Source organism: Sander lucioperca, chromosome 24 (assembly GCF_008315115.2).
Source record: "Sander lucioperca isolate FBNREF2018 chromosome 24, SLUC_FBN_1.2, whole genome shotgun sequence".
NCBI lineage: Eukaryota > Metazoa > Chordata > Actinopteri > Perciformes > Percidae > Sander > Sander lucioperca.
Genome location: NC_050196.1, coordinates 19,477,594 through 19,503,285, shown reverse-complemented (window position 1 = coordinate 19,503,285; position 25,692 = coordinate 19,477,594). Strand labels below are relative to the sequence as shown.

The 25,692-nt window shown below is 40.9% G+C and overlaps 1 protein-coding gene across 1 annotated transcript in view; it reads right to left on the bottom strand.

Moving 5' to 3' along the window:
• Nucleotides 1-25,692, bottom strand: part of gyg2 (glycogenin 2) — a 30,344-nt gene that overhangs the window by 1,997 nt on the left and 2,655 nt on the right. Inside the window, exons 4-7 of the mRNA XM_031316248.2 lie at nt 1,876-2,038; nt 1,607-1,733; nt 979-1,150; nt 359-475 (exon numbers count right to left, since the gene is read on the bottom strand). Of these exons, the coding sequence (XP_031172108.1) occupies nt 359-475; nt 979-1,150; nt 1,607-1,733; nt 1,876-2,038 (579 nt within the window). The remainder of the gene's footprint in view (nt 1-358; nt 476-978; nt 1,151-1,606; nt 1,734-1,875; nt 2,039-25,692) is intronic.

The following is a 25,692-nucleotide window of genomic DNA, read 5'->3' as shown; positions in this document are numbered from 1 at the left end:
ATAGTGCCATAATAATAATCACTATGATGTATTATAAACACAAGTGGCTATACTAATAAGGTCATTCATTAAGCTAATTAATGGATTGATTAGCACATGTTTTCTTTTTTTGGCTTCACAGAATATGTTTGACTTCAAATTAACTCTGTGTTTAAAAGAGTGGCTTAATGATATTTTATAGGCTACCTTCTAGATAGATAGATAGATAGATAGATAGATGGATAGATGGATAGATGGATAGATGGATAGATGGATAGATGGATGGATGGATGGATGGATGGATGGATGGATGGATGGATGGATGGATGGATGGATGGATGGATGGATGGATGGATGGATGGATGGATGGATATGTTACCGTCTCCGGTTCAGACGGGTAATGAAGCCTCAAAGACAGCGGGGAGAAATGTGCAAGCAGTGAGATGGAGCTGTCCAAGTTTTCTCTAAACGGCGTCTTGGTTTCTTGTTCCTGGATCTGCAAAACAAGAGACAATGTTGAGTGTTGGGACGACAACTAATACCAAGCCGGGGCAGCCATGTGTTGCGTTCATCCTTCAGCCAAAACTCTGCAGCAGCTTATTTGACGGATTAACAAACTTTCAACTAAAGAGCGGGGAGACATCAGTGAAATGCTCGAAGGTTTGGAGTGAAAACCTGCAGGGCAAACCACACAAACATGGCTGACTTCCTACACTGTGCTGCTAAACATTTACAATCACACCCATTATAAAGGACTCACCAGTTAGACATTTTAACGGTGCTTTTTAAGGGTTTGGAGATGAGAGACAGAGTATTAGGCCACGGACTGACACGTTAGTTTTGGATATGGTTGACAATAAGGGCAGTCAATCAATTGAAATAATTGACCTAGATTAATCGCATGATTGTCCATAGCAAACTCTCAATTAATTGCAAGTTAATGTAAAACAAAACTTTGAATAAAGCATCAAAAAGATTTCAGATTTCAGACGTTGGTACCTGTTGGGGTTTCCCTGGCGCGGCTGATGTTGTGTAACTGGTGTTACTGGTGTTGTATTCCTTCCACCACAGAGACACAAACTGGTCCATGGTGGGAGAATGTGATTGGCTGCCAGAGCTCCAGGGTTTCACTGATCCCAAGAAATGGACAATCTTTGCATTGTGGCCAAACCTGCAGGAACAAAACTGCTTTAAAATAACTATAATAAATGTCGATAAACAGACAATAACGTCCCACTGATTTACTGATGGAGAAAACAGAGTTACAACCTTTAATGCAAACACATTTGTGTCAGCCTGAAAATGTTAACTCCAATCCACCAATACTAATAGTAAGTGTGTGAGCAGAGTTGAGATGTATTTGCATAGGCAGTGCAGTACAACGTTGACAAAAGCACCCACAAAAAGCATAAAAAACGCTGAAAAACATTGAAAAGAAAAGTTTAGAAAGGGACAAAAGTGTCTACAAAAACATCTACAAACGCTTCAGAAAACGTAAGAACAGGAAACAAAAGCGTTGACAAAAGACCCACTCACTGTGTGAAAGGGTTAGGTTTAGTTAGTAACTAATAGTAAGTGTGCGAGCAGAGTTGCGATGCAGTCGTGCAGGCAGTGCAGACCCACTCACTGTGTGAAAGCAGGGAGGTAGCTGTAGACAGAGCTGGCACTCAGGTTGTAGACAAACGGCAGATGTTTCCTGATGTCGTCCATCGGCCAGCTGCTGAAGAAAGAGTTCAACAGGCCCTGGTCCCCTCCTACAAAAACACACACACACGTTATCTTTGTTTGAACTAACACATTATCTTGCATCATCTTTTAATTTTGCACGAAAATATTCCGTCAATATTCAAAGCACACAGTAGTAGTTTAAAACTTAGACATGTAGTCGTGCGTTACCGTCGAAGCTGCCACGCTGCAGGGCATGATCCAGCAGGCGGCGGTGCGTTCCGAGCGACGGTCTGAAGACAAACACGCCAGAGTTGAAGCAGTCGGGCCAGCCGGGATCCGGAGCTGCCGATAACTCATCTCTCTCAAACAGCTCATCCACGTTACAAAGAACCTGAGAGTGAACAGGGGTGGTCACAAAGCTGCAGCAGCAACACATTCTCACTACCAGAGCGTCAGAAAGCGACGCATGGTCAGGTATCTTTGGCGTTTTTTCTTGACGCAAAAAGTCTTCTTTAATTCAATTCAATTCAATTTTATTTATAGTATCAAATCATAACAAGAGTTATCTCGAGACACTTTACAGATAGAGTAGGTCTAGACCAAACTCTGTAGTTTACGAAGCCCCAACTATTACAGTGGTTGCCTCAAGAGCAAGCATTAGCAGTAGCTATTGCGACAGTGGCGAGGAAAAACTCCCTTTTTTGTTAGGAAGAAACCTCGGACAGACCCAGACTCTTGGTAGGCGGTGTCTGACGGCACCAGTTGGGGGAGTGGTGAATGGTGGCAATAATAGTCATAATAAAGATAGTGAAACAGTGATCACAATGGTAGTCGTAGGAGTTCATGTCATAGTAGGGTAAAGCAGGGCGTTACGGGGTGTAGTGTGGCACAGCAGCCTGGGTGGACGCGGTTGGACGCGGCAGGACGCAGTCGGACACTGCGGGGAATCACAGAGCGTAGCAGGGTGTAGTAAGTCCATAGCGTCAGCTGCACCCAGGACCCCGGTGTAGGTGCCACCCAATTCCAAGGCGATGTTCTGGGTGAAGAAGAAGCAAAGGGACTCCGGGGAGAAAACTCCCCAGAGCTAGGTTAGTAACAGGCATTTCTGGGACTAAGATGCACACAAAAGGAGACAAGTAAAAAGAGAGAAGAGGGAGCGGCTCATTGTGTCCTTGGAAGGAGCTTCCCACAGCAGTCTAGGGTTATAATAGCATAACTAAGAGAGGCAGGCTAAAGAGAGGGGCCCTGGACCGGGCTCGTACTCTCCCCTGCCGGAACGGGCTTGTACTTCCTGCCTCCCTCTACTCTACTCTACTATGCTGCAACTCCTCACTCCCTAACTATAAGCTTTATCAAAGATGATGGTTTTCAGTTTATTCTTAAATGTGGCGACGGTGTCAGCCCCCCGAACCCAAGTTGGGAGCTGGTTCCACAGGAGAGGAGCCTGGTAGCTGAAGGCTCTGGCTCCCATTCTACTTTTAGAGACTCTAGGAACCACAAGTAGCTCTGAGTTCTGGGAGCGCAGTGCTCTAGTGGGACAATAAGGTACTAAGAGCTCTTCTATGTATGATGGTGCTTGACCATTTAGTGCTTTGTAGGTCAGGAGAAGGATTTTAAATTCAATCCTGGATTTTACAGGAAGCCAATGCAGAGAAGCTAATGCAGGAGAAATGTGATCTCTTTTGTTAGTTCTTGTCAGAACACACGCTGCAGCATTCTGGATCAGCTGGAGGGTCTTGAGGGACTTATTTGAGCAGCCTGATAGTAAAGAATTACAGTAGTCCAGCCGGGAAGTAACGAATGCATGGACTAGTTTTTCAGCATCGTTTTGCGAGAGGATGTTCCTGATTTTGGCAATGTTACGAAGATGGAAAAAGGCTGTTCTTGAGGTTTGTTTTAAGTGGGCGTTAAAGGATCGATCCTGGTCAAGAATGATTCCTAGATTTCTGACAGTAGTGCTGGAGGCCAGGGCAATACCATCTAGGGTAGCTATATCTTTAGATAATGAAGTTCGGTGGTGCTTGGGTCCCAGCACAATAACTTCTGTTTTGTTTGAGTTTAACATCAGAAAATTGTGGGTCATCCAGGATTTTATATCTTCAATGCACGCTTGAAGTTTAGCTAACTGACCGCTTTCGTCTGGCTTAATTGACAGATATAATTGGGTGTCGTCTGCGTAACAGTGAAAGTTAATTGAGTGTTTCCTAATAATATTGCCTAGAGGAAGCATATATAAAGAGAATAGAATTGGTCCAAGCACTGAGCCTTGAGGAACACCATGGCTAACTTTAGCGTATTTGGATGGTTTATCGTTAATATTAACAAATTGGGATCGCTCAGAAAAATAGGACTTAAACCAGCTTAGTGCGATTCCTTTAATACCAACTAAATGTTCCAGTCTCTGTAAGAGGATGGTATGGTCAATAGTGTCGAATGCAGCACTAAGATCTAATAAGACAAGTATGGAGACAAGTCCTTTGTCAGCAGCAGTTAGAAGGTCGTTAGTGATTTTCACCAGTGCCGTCTCTGTGCTATGATGCTTTCTAAATCCTGACTGAAAGTATTCAAATAGACTATTTATATGCAGAAAGTCACACAATTGATTAGCGACTACCTTCTCAAGGATTTTGGAGAGAAACGGGAGGTTAGATATAGGTCTATAGTTGGCTAAGACCTCAGGGTCGAGGGTGGGTTTTTTCAGAATAGGTTTTATCACAGCTACTTTAAAAGACTGCGGTACGTGACCCGTTAATAAGGACATATTGATCGTATCTAGTAATGTGGTATTGACCACGGGTAGTGCTTCTTTAAGTAGCCTCGTTGGAATGGGGTCTAAGAGACAGGTAGTTGGCTTAGCTGAAGAGACCCTTAACATTAATTGTTGGAGGTCTAAAGGATAAAAGCCGTCTAAATAAGTATCAGGTCTTATCGTTCTCTCTAGCCCTCCTGCGCCCAATGGTGAGCCGTTAGAAGCTGTGGGCAGAAGGTGATGAATTTTTTCTCTAATTGTTATAATTTTATCATTAAAAAAGGTCATGAAGTCATCACTACTCAGAGCTATAGGAATAGATGGCTCAACAGAGCTATGACTCTTTGTCAGCCTAGCTACAGTGCTGAAAAGAAACCTTGGGTTGTTCTTATTTTCTTCTATTAGTATTGAGTAGTAGTCTGATCTGGCATTTCTGAGGGCCCTCCTATAATTTTTTAGACTATCTTGCCAATCCACACGAGATTCTTCCAGTTTGGTGGAACGCCATTTACTTTCAAGTTTTCGTGAGATTTGTTTTAATTTGCGAGTTTGGGAGTTATACCAAGGTGCTAGTTTCCTTTGCTTCATCATCTTCTTTTTGAGAGGAGCAACCAAGTCTAAAGTAGTCCGTAGGCAGGCCGTAGCAGCGTCTACAAAGTTATCAAGTTGGGAGGGACTAAAGTTAACATAACGGTCCTCTGTTATATTAAGGCATGACATTGAGTTAAGTGCTGTTGGAATATCTTCCTTAAATTTAGCTATAGCACTGTCAGATAAGCATCTAGTGTAGAAACTTTTATTTAATTTCGTATAGCCTGGTAGTAGGAATTCGAAAGTTATTAAAAAATGGTCTGAAATGCTATTAAATCGTCAATTTTGATGCCATATTCTAGCACAAGGTCGAGGGTGTGGTTAAAACAGTGCGTGGCCTTATGCACCCTCTGACTGAAACCAATAGAATCTAGCAGTGAATTGAAAGCAGTACTAAGGCTATTGCTGTCAACGTCCACATGGATATTAAAATCACCTACAATAAGTACATTGTCTGATTGAAGGACTACGCATGATAAAAACTCTGAGAATTCAGATAAAAACTCAGAATATGGACCTGGTGCTCGGTAAACAATAACGAATATAATTGGCTGTACTGTTTTCCATGTTGGGTGTTGAAGATTAAGAACAAGGCTTTCAAACGAGTTATAATTTAGTTTAGGTTTAGGATTAATTAACAGGCTTGAGTCAAATATGGCTGCAACTCCCCCTCCTCGGCCTGAGCCTCGTAGAATTTGGGTATTATTATGACTGGGAGGAGTGGCTTCGTTTAAACTAACATATTCGTCATGGCCCAGCCAGGTTTCGGTGAGGCAGAATAAATCAATGTGGTTATCTGATATCAATTTGTTTACCAATTTGCTTTCAATGACAGAGATCTAATATTTAATAGTCCACATTTGATTTTCCTATTCTGTTCTATTGTTGCAGTGGTTGTTTTAATTCCAATTAGGTTGTTTAGTATAGCACCTCTTTTGTTAGTGTTTTGTTTAATCGGTCTCAGTCGGGGGACAGACACGGTGGTTATGGGATTATGAATGGGTGATTGCTCTGAAGGGAGCACAGAGGGGCGTGTAGCGCTGTATCTCTGATTATTGACTTTGGGAGAGTGTGTCTGGTCAATTCAATTCAATTTTCAATTTCAATTTAATTTTATTTATAGTATCAAATCATAACAAGAGTTATCTCGAGACACTTTACAGATAGAGTAGGTCTAGACCACACTCTATAAAGCCCCAACAATTCCAATAGTTCCCCCAAGAGCAAGCATTAGCAGTGGCTATTGCGACAGTGGCGAGGAAAAACTCCCTTTTAGGAAGAAACCTCGGCAGACCCAGACTCTTGGTGGGCGGTGTCTGACGGTTGGGGTTATGACGGTACAGGATGTAGCGTGGCACAGCAGAGCATGGGTGGACGCGGTGGACGCAGCAGGACGTAGCCGGGCATTGCAGGGAATCGCAGAGCGTAGCAGGGTGTAGCAGGTCCATAGCCACAGCTGCACCCAAGACCCAGGTCTTGGTGTCGCCCTAATCCGAGGCGATGTTCTGGGCGAAGAAGAAACATAAGGACTCTGGGGAGTAAACTCCCCAGAGCTAGGTGAGTAACAAGCACTTCTGAGACATGATGTGCATAAAAGGAAACAAAAGAAAAGAGCGTGTCATAAGAAGGAACTTCCTCGGCAGTCTAGAATTATAACAGCATAACTAGGAGAGGCACTATATTATTGATTATACGATAGGTAAATCTGATGACTGTAAAGAAAAGCAGAGAAAAGCAGGGGTGCTGTGTCTGCAGCTATACACCCTGCCCCGCCGGTCTAGGCGTTCACTGCAACTCCTCACTCCCTAACTATAAGCTTTATCAAAGAGGAGAGTTTTCAGTTTAGTCTTAAATGTAGCGACGGTGTCTGCCCCCCGAACCCAGATTGGGAGCTGGTTCCACAGGAGAGGAGCCTGATAGCTGAAGGCTCTGCCTCCCATTCTGGTCAGTGTGCTTGTGGGAGTGTTTACGGGATGTAAACAGTCAATCAGAGGTCTGGGTATGCAGGGCGTGGTGCAAATTTCCACGTAGCATCTGGCTTCCGCGTGTATTGGGATGAATCCCATCCCTGCTGAACAGGGAGCCACATTCCCAAAACAGATTGAAGTTGTCAATAAAACCTATCTTGTGAATGCTGCATGTGAGCTGGAGCCAGGTGTTACGGGAGAGTAGTCTACTAAAGAGGCATGATCCGCGACCTAGAGATGGAAGTGGGCCTGAAATAAAAACCGACTTCCCAGTGCTTTTTAAAGCCTCAATGAGAGTGGTAAAGTCTCGCCTTGTGCGCTCACACTCCTGAATCCGAGTGGACATGTCGTTATGTCCACAATGGACCACGATGCGTTTGATAGAGGTCGGAAATGAGGGTATCAGGTCCATAACTTTACCCAGGAGGTCTGCAACTTTGGCTCCGGGAAAACAGTGTGTGACAGCATTATGAAATAGTAGGTCTCTAGTGATGGAGTCCCCAATAATTACTGTGGTTAGGGGGAAGAGCGGACAAGGAGTGAGGGGGTGTGGATAGCCGGTGACGGGAGCAAAACAGTCAGTGTCGGTTTCAGATGGGCAGGGAAAAGAAGAGGAAGATTGCTTACCGTTCGGTTGTGGGGATTGTTTTTGAGGAACGTTGTCATTTGGCCGATCCAGGCAGTGTAGGCCACCGGACCGTCTGACTACCGCATCCCTCAGAAGCTTTCGCCGCGTGGTAGCAATCGTCTTCCGTGACGACGGCTGGTCAGTCTGCTTTGAAGCGTGGCGAGCCCGGTGAGCCGCATTGGCCGCCACCGCCACCGGCTCCGACTCCGACAAGGCATTGAAGCGGTTGGAGAGGCTGAGGGCAGGAGGCGATGGAGCCCTACCCGAGGCTCTCTTTCGGCCGCAAACCACCTCAGTCCAGGGTGGCTTGAAAACCGGTGTCGAGCAGGACGATGGGCGTGGGCAGGCAGCTGGGTCCCATGGCGCGGTATCCTGGAAGGCCGCCGAGAGAGATGAGATCTGGAGCGACTGATTATGAGCCACGTCCAAGCAGGCGGTTAACAAAGCATCTTTGGTTTTTAAGTCCTCAGAAAGCCGATGAACATCTTCCCTGAGGTCAACAATTTCTTTGTTTGTATTATTAAACAACGAGGAAATCATGAGGGGGAGTGGGGACTCGCCAGGTGTAGAGGTTGCCATGAAGCTAGCGTTAGTTTAGCCGGTAGGCCTAGTCTTGATAAATTAGCGTGAGGCTAATACTTACTTACACGTAAAAATGTATCTTTGGTTTTTTTTAAAAACACTTTATTAGTATTGTATTGTATCTGTATATCTGGCTCGTTTAACTGACATGTGGCACAGGAAAGGGTTAGGAAAAGATGGTGGGTGGGGTTACAAAATGTATGTTTCAGTGACACGCGGGACAAGAGCAGGACATGAACCCTGGTCTCCTGGGTGAAAATCCTAAATTGTTTGACCCGCCCACCCCTTTAACCTGCCTTAGTCTTTCCTACTACTCTCTACTGTTGTCTCTCTACATACTACTCTCTACTGTTGTCTCTCTCCATACTACTCTCTACTGTTGTCTCTCTTCATACTACTCTCTACTGTTGTCTCTCTACATACTACTCTCTACTGTTATCGCTCTACATACTACTCTCTACTGTTATCTCTCTACATACTACTCTCTACTGTTGTCTCTCTACATACTACTCTCTGTTGTTATCTCTCTACATACTACTCTCTACTGTTGTCTCTACATACTACTCTCTGTTGTCTCTCTACATACTACTCTCTACTGTTGTCTCTCTACATACTACTCTCTACTGTTGTCTCTCTACATACTAATCTCTGTTGTTTCTCTACATACTGCTCTCTACTGTTGTCTCTCTCCATACTACTCTCTGTTTCTCTCTACATACTACTCTCTGCTGTTGTCTCTCTACATACTACTATCTACTGTTGTCTCTCTACATACTACTATCTACTGTTTCTATACATACTACTCTAATGTTGTCTCTCTACATACTACTCTCTACTGTTGTCTCTCTCCATACTACTCTCTACTGTTGTCTCTCTTCATACTAATCACTACCGTTGTCTTTCTCCATACTACTCTCTACTGTTGTCTCTCTACATACTACTCTCTACTGTTGTCTCTCTACATACTACTATCTACTGTTGTCTCTCTACATACTACTATCTACTGTTTCTCTACATACTACTCTACTGTTGTCTCTCTACTGTTGTCTCTCTACATACAACTCTCTACTGTTGTCTCTCTCCATACTACTCTCTACTGTTGTCTCTCTTCATACTATTCACTACCGTTGTCTTTCTCCATACTACTCTCTACTGTTGTCTCTCTTCATACTACTCTCTACTGTTGTCTCTCTACATACTACTCTCTACTGTTGTCTCTCTACATACTACTCTCTACTGTTGTCTCTCTACATACTACTATCTCTTGTCTCTCTACATACTACTCTCTACTGTTATCTCTCTACATACTACTCTCTACTGTTGTCTCTCTCCATACTACTCTCTACTGTTGTCTCTCTAAATACTACTCTACTGTTGTCTCTCAACATACTACTCTCTGTTGTTGTCGCTCTCCATACTACTCTCTACTGTTGTCTCTCTACATACTACTCTCTACTGTTTTCTCTACATACTACTCTTTACTGTTGTCTCTCTTCATACTACTCTCTACTGTTGTCTCTCTACATACTACTATCTACTGTTGTCTCTCTACATACTACTCTACTGTTGTCTCTCTACTGTTGTCTCTCTACATACTACTCTCTACTGTTATCTCTCTACATACTACTCTCTACTGTTATCTCTGTACATACTACTCTCTACTGTTGTCTCTCTACATACTACTATCTACTGTTGTCTCTCTACATACTACTATCTACTGTTGTCTCTCTACATACTACTCTACTGTTGTCTCTCTACTGTTGTCTCTCTTCATACTACTCTCTACTGTTATCTCTCTACATACTACTCTCTGTTATCTCTCTACATACTACTCTCTACATACTACTCTCAACTGTTGTCTCTCTCCATACTACTCTCTACTGTTGTCTCTCTACATACTACTATCTACTGTTGTCTCTCTACATACTACTATCTACTGTTGTCTCTCTACATACTACTATCTACTGTTGTCTCTCTACATACTACTCTACTGTTGTCTCTCTACTGTTGTCTCTCTACATACTACTCTCTACTGTTGTCTCTCTTCATACTACTCTCTACTGTTGTCTCTCTTCATACTACTCTCTACTGTTATCTCTCTACATACTACTCTCTACTGTTGTCTCTCTACATACTACTCTCTACTGTTGTCTCTCTACATACTACTCTCTACTGTTGTCTCTCTACATATTACTCTCTACTGTTGTCTCTCTACTGTTGTCTCTCTACATACTACTCTCTACTGTTGTCTCTCTACATACTACTCTCTACTGTTGTCTCTCTTCATACTACTCTCTACTGTTGTCTCTCTTCATACTACTCTCTACTGTTATCTCTCTACATACTACTCTCTGTTATCTCTCTACATACTACTCTCTACATACTACTCTCAACTGTTGTCTCTCTCAATACTACTCTCTACTGTTGTCTCTCTACATACTACTCTCTACTGTTGTCTCTCTTCATACTACTCTCTACTGTTATCTCTCTACATACTACTCTCTACTGTTGTCTCTCTACATACTACTCTCTACCGTTGTCTCTCTACATACTACTCTTTACTGTTGTCTCTCTACATACTACTCTCTACTGTTGTCTCTCTTCATACTACTCTCTACTGTTGTCTCTCTTCATGCTACTCTCTACTGTTGTCTCTCTTCATACTACTCTCTACTGTTGTCTCTCTTCATACTACTCTCTACCGTTGTCTCTCTACATACTAGTCTCTACCGTTGTCTCTCTACATACTAGTCTCTACCGTTGTCTCTCCACATACTACTCTATACCGTGATCTCTCTACATACTACTCTCTACTGTTGTCTCTCTACATACTACTCTCTACTGTTGTCTCTCTACATACAACTCTCTGTTGTCTCTCTTCATAATACTCTCTACTGTTATCTCTCTACATACTACTCTCTACTGTTGTCTCTCTCCATACTACTCTCTACTGTTGTCTCTCTACATACAACTCTCTATTGTTGTCGCTCCCCATACTACTATCTACTGTTGTCTCTCTACATACTACTCTCTACTGTTGTCTCTCTACATACTACTCTCTACTGTTGTCTCTCTTCATACTACTCTCTACTGTTGTCTCTCTTCATACTACTCTCTACTGTTGTCTCTCTTCATACTACTCTCTACTGTTGTCTCTCTTCATACTACTTTCTACCGTTGTCTCTCTACATACTAGTCTCTACTGTTGTCTCTCTTCATACTACTCTCTACTGTTGTCTCTCTTCATACTACACTCTACTGTTGTCTCTCTTCATACTACTTTCTACCGTTGTCTCTCTACATACTAGTCTCTACTGTTATCTCTCTACATACTACTCTCTACTGTTATCTCTCTATATACTACTCTCTACTGTTGTCTCTCTACATACTACTCTCTACTGTTGTCTCTCTACATACTACTCTTTATTGTTGTCGTTCTCCATACTACTCTCTACTGTTGTCTCTCTTCAAACTACTCTCTACTGTAGTCTCTCAACATACTACTCTCTACTGTTGTCTCTCTACTGTTGTCTCTCTACATACTACTCTCTACTGTTGTCTCTCTACATACTACTCTCTGTTGTCTCTCTTCATAATACTCTCTACTGTTATCTCTCTACATACTACTCTCTACTGTTGTCTCTCTTCAAACTACTCTCTACTGTTGTCTCTCAACATACTACTCTCTACTGTTGTCTCTCTACATACTACTCTTTATTATTGTCGCTCTCCATACTACTCTCTACTGTTGTCTCTCTACATACTACTCTCTACTGTTGTTTCTCTACATACTACTCTACTGTTGTCTCTCTACTTTTGTCTCTCTACATACTAACATAGTACTATTTACTGTTGTCTCTCTACATACTACTATCTACTGTTGTCTCTCTACATACTACTCTATGCTGTTGTCTCTCTTCATACTACTCTCTACTGTTGTCTCTCTTCATACTACTCTCTACTGTTGTCTCTCTACATACTACTCTACTGTTATCTCTCTACATACTACTCTCTACATACTACTCTCTACTGTTGTCTCTCTACATACTACTCTCTACTGTTGTCTCTCTACATACTACTCTCTACTGTTGTCTCTCTACATACTAATCTCTGTTGTCTCTCTACATACTGCTCTCTACTGTTGTCTCTCTCCATACTACTCTCTGTTTCTCTCTACATACTACTCTCTACTGTTGTCTCTCTACATACTACTATCTACTGTTGTCTCTCTACATACTACTATCTACTGTTTCTATACATACTACTCTAATGTTGTCTCTCTACATACTACTCTCTACTGTTGTCTCTCTCATACTACTCTCTACTGTTGTCTCTCTTCATACTATCACTACGTTGTCTCTCTCCATACTACTCTCTACTGTTGTCTCTCTTCATACTACTCTCTACTGTTGTCTCTCTACATACTACTCTCTACTGTTGTCTCTCTACATACTACTCTCTACTGTTGTCTCTCTACATACTACTATCTACTGTTGTCTCTACATACTACTCTACTGTTGTCTCTCTACTGTTGTCTCTCTACATACTACTCTCTACTGTTGTCTCTCTCATACTACTCTCTACTGTTGTCTCTCTTCATACTACTCTCTACTGTTGTCTCTCTCATACTACTCTCTACTGTTGTCTCTCTTCATACTACTCTCTACTGTTGTCTCTCTACATACTACTCTCTACTGTTGTCTCTCTACATACTACTCTCTACTGTTGTCTCTCTACATACTACTATCTCTTGTCTCTCTACATACTACTCTCTACTGTTATCTCTCTACATACTACTCTCTACTGTTGTCTCTCTCCATACTACTCTCTACTGTTGTCTCTCTAACTACTACTCTACTGTTGTCTCTCAACATACTACTCTCTGTTGTTGTCGCTCTCCATACTACTCTCTACTGTTGTCTCTCTACATACTACTCTCTACTGTTGTCTCTCTACATACTACTCTCTACTGTTGTCTCTCTTCATACTACTCTCTACTGTTGTCTCTCTACATACTACTATCTACTGTTGTCTCTCTACATACTACTCTACTGTTGTCTCTCTACTGTTGTCTCTCTACATACTACTCTCTACTGTTATCTCTCTACATACTACTCTCTACTGTTATCTCTGTACATACTACTCTCTACTGTTGTCTCTCTTCATACTACTTTCTACCGTTGTCTCTCTACATACTAGTCTCTACTGTTGTCTCTCTTCATACTACTCTCTACTGTTGTCTCTCTTCATACTACACTCTACTGTTGTCTCTCTTCATACTACTTTCTACCGTTGTCTCTCTACATACTAGTCTCTACTGTTATCTCTCTACATACTACTCTCTACTGTTATCTCTCTATATACTACTCTCTACTGTTGTCTCTCTACATACTACTCTCTACTGTTGTCTCTCTACATACTACTCTTTATTGTTGTCGTTCTCCATACTACTCTCTACTGTTGTCTCTCTTCAAACTACTCTCTACTGTAGTCTCTCAACATACTACTCTCTACTGTTGTCTCTCTACTGTTGTCTCTCTACATACTACTCTCTGTTGTCTCTCTTCATACTACTCTCTACTGTTATCTCTCTACATACTACTCTCTACTGTTGTCTCTCTTCAAACTACTCTCTACTGTTGTCTCTCAACATACTACTCTCTACTGTTGTCTCTCTACATACTACTCTTTATTATTGTCGCTCTCCATACTACTCTCTACTGTTGTCTCTCTACATACTACTCTCTACTGTTGTTTCTCTACATACTACTCTACTGTTGTCTCTCTACTTTTGTCTCTCTACATACTAACATAGTACTATTTACTGTTGTCTCTCTACATACTACTATCTACTGTTGTCTCTCTACATACTACTCTATGCTGTTGTCTCTCTTCATACTACTCTCTACTGTTGTCTATCTTCATACTACTCTCTACTGTTATCTCTCTACATACTACTCTCTACTGTTATCTCTCTACATACTACTCTCTACATACTACTCTCTACTGTTGTCTCTCTCCATACTACTCTCTACTGTTGTCTCTCTACATACTACTCTCTACTGTTGTCTCTCTACATACTAATCTCTGTTGTTTCTCTACATACTGCTCTCTACTGTTGTCTCTCTCCATACTACTCTCTGTTTCTCTCTACATACTACTCTCTGCTGTTGTCTCTCTACATACTACTATCTACTGTTGTCTCTCTACATACTACTATCTACTGTTTCTATACATACTACTCTAATGTTGTCTCTCTACATACTACTCTCTACTGTTGTCTCTCTCCATACTACTCTCTACTGTTGTCTCTCTTCATACTATTCACTACCGTTGTCTTTCTCCATACTACTCTCTACTGTTGTCTCTCTTCATACTACTCTCTACCGTTGTCTCTCTACATACTACTCTCTACTGTTGTCTCTCTACATACTACTATCTACTGTTGTCTCTCTACATACTACTATCTACTGTTTCTCTACATACTACTCTACTGTTGTCTCTCTACTGTTGTCTCTCTACATACAACTCTCTACTGTTGTCTCTCTCCATACTACTCTCTACTGTTGTCTCTCTTCATACTACTCACTACCGTTGTCTCTCTCCATACTACTCTCTACTGTTGTCTCTCTTCATACTACTCTCTACTGTTGTCTCTCTACATACTACTCTCTACTGTTGTCTCTCTACATACTACTCTCTACTGTTGTCTCTCTACATACTACTATCTCTTGTCTCTCTACATACTACTCTCTACTGTTATCTCTCTACATACTACTCTCTACTGTTGTCTCTCTCCATACTACTCTCTACTGTTGTCTCTCTAAATACTACTCTACTGTTGTCTCTCAACATACTACTCTCTGTTGTTGTCGCTCTCCATACTACTCTCTACTGTTGTCTCTCTACATACTACTCTCTACTGTTTTCTCTACATACTACTCTTACTGTTGTCTCTCTTCATACTACTCTCTACTGTTGTCTCTCTACATACTACTATCTACTGTTGTCTCTCTACATACTACTCTACTGTTGTCTCTCTACTGTTGTCTCTCTACATACTACTCTCTACTGTTATCTCTCTACATACTACTCTCTACTGTTATCTCTGTACATACTACTCTCTACTGTTGTCTCTCTACATACTACTATCTACTGTTGTCTCTCTACATACTACTATCTACTGTTGTCTCTCTACATACTACTCTACTGTTGTCTCTCTACTGTTGTCTCTCTTCATACTACTCTCTACTGTTATCTCTCTACATACTACTCTCTGTTATCTCTCTACATACTACTCTCTACATACTACTCTCAACTGTTGTCTCTCTCCATACTACTCTCTACTGTTGTCTCTCTACATACTACTATCTACTGTTGTCTCTCTACATACTACTATCTACTGTTGTCTCTCTACATACTACTATCTACTGTTGTCTCTCTACATACTACTCTACTGTTGTCTCTCTACTGTTGTCTCTCTACATACTACTCTCTACTGTTGTCTCTCTTCATACTACTCTCTACTGTTGTCTCTCTTCATACTACTCTCTACTGTTATCTCTCTACATACTACTCTCTACTGTTGTCTCTCTACATACTACTCTCTACTGTTGTCTCTCTACATACTACTCTCTACTGTTGTCTCTCTACATATTACTCTCTACTGTTGTCTCTCTACATACTGCTCTACTGTTGTCTCTCTACTGTTGTCTCTCTACATACTACTCTCTACTGTTGTCTCTCTTCATACTACTCTCTACTGTTGTCTCTCTTCATACTACTGTCTACTGTTATCTCTCTACATACTACTCTCTGTTATCTCTCTACATACTACTCTCTACATACTACTCTCAACTGTTGTCTCTCTCAATACTACTCTCTACTGTTGTCTCTCTACATACTACTCTCTACTGTTGTCTCTCTTCATACTACTCTCTACTGTTGTCTCTCTACATACTACTCTCTACTGTTGTCTCTCTACATACTACTCTCTACTGTTGTCTCTCTACATACTACTCTCTACTGTTGTCTCTCTACATACTACTCTCTACTGTTGTCTCTCTACATACTACTCTCTACTGTTGTCTCTCTACATACTACTCTCTACTGTTGTCTCTCTACATACTACTCTCTACTGTTGTCTCTCTACATACTACTCTCTACTGTTGTCTCTCTTCATACTACTCTCTACTGTTGTCTCTCTACATACTACTCTCTACTGTTGTCTCTCTTCATACTACTCTCTACTGTTGTCTCTCTTCATGCTACTCTCTACTGTTGTCTCTCTTCATACTACTCTCTACTGTTGTCTCTCTTCATACTACTCTCTACCGTTGTCTCTCTACATACTAGTCTCTACCGTTGTCTCTCTACATACTAGTCTCTACCGTTGTCTCTCCACATACTACTCTATACCGTGATCTCTCTACATACTACTCTCTACTGTTGTCTCTCTACATACTACTCTCTACTGTTGTCTCTCTACATACAACTCTCTGTTGTCTCTCTTCATAATACTCTCTACTGTTATCTCTCTACATACTACTCTCTACTGTTGTCTCTCTCCATACTACTCTCTACTGTTGTCTCTCTCCATACTACTCTCTACTGTTGTCTCTCTACATACAACTCTCTATTGTTGTCGCTCCCCATACTACTATCTACTGTTGTCTCTCTACATACTACTCTCTACTGTTGTCTCTCTACATACTACTCTCTACTGTTGTCTCTCTTCATACTACTCTCTACTGTTGTCTCTCTTCATACTACTCTCTACTGTTGTCTCTCTTCATACTACTCTCTACTGTTGTCTCTCTTCATACTACTTTCTACCGTTGTCTCTCTACATACTAGTCTCTACTGTTGTCTCTCTTCATACTACTCTCTACTGTTGTCTCTCTTCATACTACACTCTACTGTTGTCTCTCTTCATACTACTTTCTACCGTTGTCTCTCTACATACTAGTCTCTACTGTTATCTCTCTACATACTACTCTCTACTGTTATCTCTCTATATACTACTCTCTACTGTTGTCTCTCTACATACTACTCTCTACTGTTGTCTCTCTACATACTACTCTTTATTGTTGTCGTTCTCCATACTACTCTCTACTGTTGTCTCTCTTCAAACTACTCTCTACTGTTGTCTCTCAACATACTACTCTCTACTGTTGTCTCTCTACATACTACTCTCTACTGTTGTCTCTCGACATACTACTCTCTACTGTTGTCTCTCTTCATAATACTCTCTACTGTTGTCTCTCTACATACTACTCTCTACTGTTGTCTCTCTTCAAACTACTCTCTACTGTTGTCTCTCACATACTACTCTCTACTGTTGTCTCTCTACATACTACTCTCTACTGTTGTCTCTCTACATACTACTCTCTACTGTTGTCTCTCTACATACTACTCTCTACTGTTGTCTCTCTACATACTACTCTCTACTGTTGTCTCTCTACATACTACTCTTACTGTTGTCTCTCTACATACTACTCTCTACGTTGTCTCTCTACATACTACTCTCTACTGTTGTCTCTCTACATACTACTCTCTACTGTTGTCTCTCTACATACTACTCTCTACTGTTGTCTCTCTACATACTACTCTACTGTTGTCTCTCTACATACTACTCTCTACTGTTGTCTCTCTACATACTACTCTCTACTGTTGTCTCTCTACATACTACTCTCTACTGTTGTCTCTCTACATACTACTCTCTACTGTTGTCTCTCTACATACTACTCTCACTGTTGTCTCTCTACATACTACTCTCTACTGTTGTCTCTCTACATACTACTCTCTACTGTTGTCTCTCTACATACTACTCTCTACTGTTGTCTCTCTACATACTACTCTCTACGTTGTCTCTCTACATACTACTCTCTACTGTTGTCTCTCTACATACTACTCTCTACTGTTGTCTCTCTACATACTACTCTCTACTGTTGTCTCTCTACATACTACTCTCTACTGTTGTCTCTCTACATACTACTCTCTACTGTTGTCTCTCTACATACTACTCTCTACTGTTGTCTCTCTACATACTACTCTCTACTGTTGTCTCTCTACATACTACTCTCTACTGTTGTCTCTCTTCATACTACTCTCTACTGTTGTCTCTCTACATACTACTCTCTACTGTTGTCTCTCTACATACTACTCTCTACCGTTGTCTCTCTACATACTACTCTCTACTGTTGTCTCTCTACATACTACTCTCTACTGTTGTCTCTCTACATACTTCTCTCTACTGTTGTCTCTCTACATACTACTCTACTGTTGTCTCTCTACATACTACTCTCTACTGTTGTCTCTCTACATACTACTCTCTACTGTTGTCTCTCTCCATACTACTCTCTACTGTTGTCTCTCTACATACTACTCTCTACTGTTGTCTCTCTACATACTACTCTCTACTGTTGTCTCTCTACATACTACTCTCTACTGTTGTCTCTCTCATACTACTCTCTACTGTTGTCTCTCTACATACTACTCTCTACTGTTGTCTCTCTACATACTACTCTCTACTGTTGTCTCTCTACATACTACTCTCTACTGTTGTCTCTCTACATACTACTCTCTACTGTTGTCTCTCTACATACTACTCTCTACTGTTGTCTCTCTACATACTACTCTCTACTGTTGTCTCTCTACATACTACTCTCTACTGTTGTCTCTCTACATACTACTCTCTACTGTTGTCTCTCTACATACTACTCTCTACTGTTGTCTCTCTACATACTACTCTCTACTGTTGTCTCTCTACATACTACTCTCTACTGTTGTCTCTCTACATACTACTCTCTACTGTTATCTCTCTACATACTACTCTCTACTGTTATCTCTCTACATACTACTCTCTACTGTTGTCTCTCTCCATACTACTCTCTACTGTTGTCTCTCTACATACTACTCTCTACTGTTGTCTCTCTACATACTACTCTCTACTGTTGTCTCTCTCATACTACTCTCTACTGTTGTCTCTCTACATACTACTCTACTGTTGTCTCTCTACTGTTGTCTCTCTACATACTACTCTCTACTGTTGTCTCTCTACATACTACTCTCTACTGTTGTCTCTCTACATACTACTCTCTACTGTTGTCTCTCTACATACTACTCTCTACTGTTGTCTCTCTACATACTACTCTCTACTGTTGTCTCTCTACATACTACTCTACTGTTGTCTCTCTACATACTACTCTACTGTTGTCTCTCTACATACTACTCTCTACTGTTGTCTCTCTACATACTACTCTCTACTGTTGTCTCTCTCATACTACTCTCTACTGTTGTCTCTCTACATACTACTCTCTACTGTTGTCTCTCTACATACTACTCTCTACTGTTGTCTCTCTACATACTACTCTCTACTGTTGTCTCTCTCATACTACTCTCTACTGTTGTCTCTCTACATACTACTCTCTACTGTTGTCTCTCTACATACTACTCTCTACTGTTGTCTCTCTACATACTACTCTCTACGTTGTCTCTCTACATACTACTCTCTACTGTTGTCTCTCTACATACTACTCTCTACTGTTGTCTCTCTACATACTACTCTCTACTGTTGTCTCTCTACATACTACTCTCTACTGTTGTCTCTCTACATACTACTCTCTACTGTTGTCTCTCTACATACTACTCTCTACTGTTGTCTCTCTACATACTACTCTCTACTGTTGTCTCTCTACATACTACTCTCTACTGTTGTCTCTCTACATACTACTCTCTACTGTTGTCTCTCTACATACTACTCTCTACTGTTGTCTCTCTACATACTACTCTCTACTGTTGTCTCTCTACATACTACTCTCTACTGTTGTCTCTCTACATACTACTCTCTACTGTTGTCTCTCTACATACTACTCTCTACTGTTGTCTCTCTTCATACTACTCTCTACTGTTGTCTCTCTACATACTACTCTCTACTGTTGTCTCTCTACTTCCTCTACATACTACTCTACTGTTGTCTCTCTACATACTACTCTCTACTGTTGTCTCTCTACATACTACTCTCTACTGTTGTCTCTCTACATACTACTCTCTACTGTTGTCTCTCTACATACTACTCTCTACTGTTGTCTCTCTACATACTACTCTCTACTGTTGTCTCTCTACATACTACTCTCTACTGTTGTCTCTCTCCATACTACTCTCTACTGTTGTCTCTCTCTACTGTTATCTCTCTACATACTACTCTCTACTGTTGTCTCTCTAAATACTACTCTCTACTGTTGTCTCTCTACATACTACTCTCTACTGTTGTCTCTCTACATACTACTCTCTACTGTGTCTCTCTACATACTACTCTCTACTGTTGTCTCTCTACATACTACTCTACTGTTGTCTCTCTACATACTACTCTACTGTTGTCTCTCTACATACTACTCTCTACTGTTGTCTCTCTCATACTACTCTCTACTGTTGTCTCTCTACATACTACTCTCTACTGTTGTCTCTCTCATACTACTCTCTACTGTTGTCTCTCTACATACTACTCTCTACTGTTGTCTCTCTACATACTACTCTCTACTGTTGTCTCTCTACATACTACTCTCTACTGTTGTCTCTCTACATACTACTCTCTACTGTTGTCTCTCTCATACTACTCTCTACTGTTGTCTCTCTACATACTACTCTCTACTGTTGTCTCTCTACATACTACTCTCTACTGTTGTCTCTCTACATACTACTCTCTACTGTTGTCTCTCTACATACTACTCTCTACTGTTGTCTCTCTACATACTACTCTCTACTGTTGTCTCTCTACATACTACTCTCTACTGTTGTCTCTCTACATACTACTCTCTACTGTTGTCTCTCTACATACTACTCTCTACTGTTGTCTCTCTACATACTACTCTCTACTGTTGTCTCTCTACATACTACTCTCTACTGTTGTCTCTCTACATACTACTCTCTACTGTTGTCTCTCTACATACTACTCTCTACTGTTGTCTCTCTACATACTACTCTCTACTGTTGTCTCTCTACTGTTGTCTCTCTACATACTACTCTCTACTGTTGTCTCTCTACATACTACTCTCTACTGTTGTCTCTCTACATACTACTCTCTACTGTTGTCTCTCTACATACTACTCTCTACTGTTGTCTCTCTACATACTACTCTCTACTGTTGTCTCTCTACATACTACTCTACTGTTGTCTCTCTACATACTACTCTACTGTTGTCTCTCTACATACTACTCTCTACTGTTGTCTCTCTACATACTACTCTCTACTGTTGTCTCTCTACATACTACTCTCTACTGTTGTCTCTCTACATACTACTCTCTACTGTTGTCTCTCTACATACTACTCTCTACTGTTGTCTCTCTACATACTACTCTACTGTTGTCTCTCTACATCCTACTTTCCGCTGTTGTCTCTCTACATACTACTCTACTGTTGTCTCTCTACATACTACTCTACTGTTGTCTCTCTACATCCTATTCTACTGTTGTCTCTCTACATACTACTCTCTACTGTTGTCTCTCTACATACTACTCTCCACTGTTGTCTCTCTACATACTACTCTCTACTGTTGTCTCTCTACATACTACTCTCTACTGTTGTCTCTCTACATACTACTCTCTACTGTTGTCTCTCTACATACTACTCTCTACTGTTGTCTCTCTACATACTACTCTCTACTGTTGTCTCTCTACATACTACTCTCTACTGTTATCTCTCTACATACTACTCTCTACTGTTGTCTCTCTACATACTACTCTCTACTGTTGTCTCTCTACATACTACTCTCTACTGTTGTCTCTCTACATACTACTCTCTACTGTTGTCTCTCTACATACTACTCTCTACTGTTGTCTCTCTACATACTACTCTCTACTGTTGTCTCTCTACATACTACTCTCTACTGTTGTCTCTCTACATACTACTCTCTACGTTGTCTCTCTACATACTACTCTACTGTTGTCACTCTACATACTACTCTCTACTGTTGTCTCTCTACATACTACTCTCTACTGTTGTCTCTCTCCATACTACTCTCTACTGTTGTCTCTCTACATACTACTCTCTACTGTTGTCTCTCTACATACTACTCTCTACTGTTATCTCTCTACATACTACTCTCTACTGTTGTCTCTCTACATACTACTCTCTACTGTTGTCTCTCTACATACTACTCTCTACTGTTGTCTCTCTACATACTACTCTCTACTGTTGTCTCTCTACATACTACTCTCTACTGTTGTCTCTCTACATACTACTCTCTACTGTTGTCTCTCTACATACTACTCTCTACTGTTGTCTCTCTACATACTACTCTCTACTGTTGTCTCTCTACATACTACTCTCTACTGTTGTCTCTCTACATACTACTCTACTGTTGTCTCTCTACATACTACTCTCTACTGTTGTCTCTCTTCATACTACTCTCTACTGTGGTCTCTCTACATACTACTCTCTACTGTTGTCTCTCTTCATACTACTCTCTACTGTTGTCTCTCTTCATACTACTCTCTACTGTTGTCTCTCTTCATACTACTCTCTACTGTTGTCTCTCTACATACTACTCTCTACTGTTGTCTCTCTACATACTACTCTCTACTGTTGTCTCTCTTCATACTACTCTCTACTGTTGTCTCTCTTCATACTTCTCTCTACTGTTGTCTCTCTACATAGTACTCTCTACTGTTGTCTCTCTTCATAGTACTCTCTACTGTTATCTCTCTACGTACTACTCTCTACTGTTGTCACTCTACATACTACTCTCTACCATTGTCTCTCTTCGTACTACTCTCTACTGTTTCTCTCTACATACTACTCTCTACTGTTGTCTCTCTACATACTATTCTCTACTATTGTCTCTCTACATACTACTCTCTACCGTTGTCTCTCTTCGTACTACTCTCTACTGTTATCTCTCTACATACTACTCTCTACAGTTATCTCTCTACATACTACTCTCTACTGTTGTCTCTCTCCATACTACTCTCTACTGTTGTCTCTCTCTACTGTTATCTCTCTACATACTACTCTCTACTGTTGTCTCTCTAAATACTACTCTCTACTGTTGTCTCTCTACATACTACTCTCTACTTTTGTCTTTCTACATACTACTCTATACCGTTCTCTCTACATACTACTCTCTACTGTTGTCTCTCTACATACTACTCTACTGTTGTCTCTCTACATACTACTCTACTGTTGTCTCTCTACATACTACTCTACTGTTGTCTCTCTACATACTACTCTCTACTGTTGTCTCTCTTCATACTACTCTCTACTGTGGTCTCTCTACATACTACTCTCTACTGTTGTCTCTCTTCATACTACTCTCTACTTTTGTCTTTCTACATACTACTCTATACCGTTCTCTCTACATACTACTCTCTACTGTTGTCTCTCTACATACTACTCTACTGTTGTCTCTCTACATACTACTCTACTGTTGTCTCTCTACATACTACTCTACTGTTGTCTCTCTACATACTACTCTCTACTGTTGTCTCTCTTCATACTACTCTCTACTGTTGTCTCTCTACATACTACTCTCTACTGTTGTCTCTCTACATACTACTCTCTACTGTTGTCTCTCTTCATACTACTCTCTACTGTTGTCTCTCTTCATACTACTCTCTACTGTTATCTCTCTACGTACTACTCTCTACTGTTGTCACTCTACATACTACTCTCTACCGTTGTCTCTCTTCGTACTACTCTCTACTGTTTCTCTCTACATACTACTCTCTACTGTTGTCTCTCTACATACTATTCTCTACTATTGTCTCTCTACATACTACTCTCTACCGTTGTCTCTCTTCGTACTACTCTCTACTGTTATCTCTCTACATACTACTCTCTACAGTTATCTCTCTACATACTACTCTCTACTGTTGTCTCTCTCCATACTACTCTCTACTGTTGTCTCTCTCTACTGTTATCTCTCTACATACTACTCTCTACTGTTGTCTCTCTAAATACTACTCTCTACTGTTGTCTCTCTACATACTACTCTCTACTTTTGTCTTTCTACATACTACTCTATACCGTTCTCTCTACATACTACTCTCTACTGTTGTCTCTCTACATACTACTCTACTGTTGTCTCTCTACATACTACTCTACTGTTGTCTCTCTACATACTACTCTACTGTTGTCTCTCTACATACTACTCTCTACTGTTGTCTCTCTTCATACTACTCTCTACTGTGGTCTCTCTACATACTACTCTCTACTGTTGTCTCTCTTCATACTACTCTCTACTTTTGTCTTTCTACATACTACTCTATACCGTTCTCTCTACATACTACTCTCTACTGTTGTCTCTCTACATACTACTCTACTGTTGTCTCTCTACATACTACTCTACTGTTGTCTCTCTACATACTACTCTACTGTTGTCTCTCTACATACTACTCTCTACTGTTGTCTCTCTTCATACTACTCTCTACTGTTGTCTCTCTACATACTACTCTCTACTGTTGTCTCTCTACATACTACTCTCTACTGTTGTCTCTCTTCATACTACTCTCTACTGTTGTCTCTCTTCATACTACTCTCTACTGTTGTCTCTCTACATACTACTCTCTACTGTTGTCTCTCTTCATACTACTCTCTACTGTTATCTCTCTACATACTACTCTCTACTGTTATCTCTCTACATACTACTCTCTACCGATGTCTCTCTACATACTACTCTCTACTGTTGTCTCTCTACATACTACTCTCTACTGTTGTCTCTCTACATACTACCCTCTACCGTTGTCTCTCTACGTACTACTCTCTACCGTTGTCACTCTACATACTACCCTCTACCGTTGTCTCTCTACGTACTACTCTCTACTGTTGTCTCTCTTCATACTACTCTCTACTGTTATCTCTCTACATACTACTCTCTACTGTTATCTCTCTACATACTACTCTCTACTGTTATCTCTCTACATACTACTCTCTACCGTTGTCTCTCTACGTACTACTCTCTACCGTTGTCACTCTACATACTACCCTCTACCGTTGTCTCTCTACGTACTACTCTCTACTGTTGTCTCTCTTCATACTACTCTCTACTGTTGTCTCTCTTCATACTACTCTCTACTGTTATCTCTCTACATACTACTCTCTACTGTTGTCTCTCTACATACTACTCTCTACTGTTATCTCTCTACATACTACTCTCTACTGTTGTCGCTCTTCATACTACTCTCCACGTTGTCTCTCTACATACTACTCTCTACTGTTGTCTCTCTTCATACTACTTTCTACCGTTGTCTCTCTACATACTAGTCTCTACTGTTGTCTCTCTTCATACTACTCTCTACCGTTGTCTCTCTACATACTACTCCCTACTGTTGTCTCTCTACATACTACTCTCTACCGTTGTCTCTCTTAATAATCCATCATTTTACAGCACCGTGGCTGCTCTGCCTGGTGCGTTCCATACAGACGCTGAAGGGGGATTTTTGCATCGAAATCTGACACTGAGAGACACTGACTAAGCGTTATTTGGCCGTAATGGCCCGGATTTGGTGGGCTGTGCCACATTCTAATGCCAC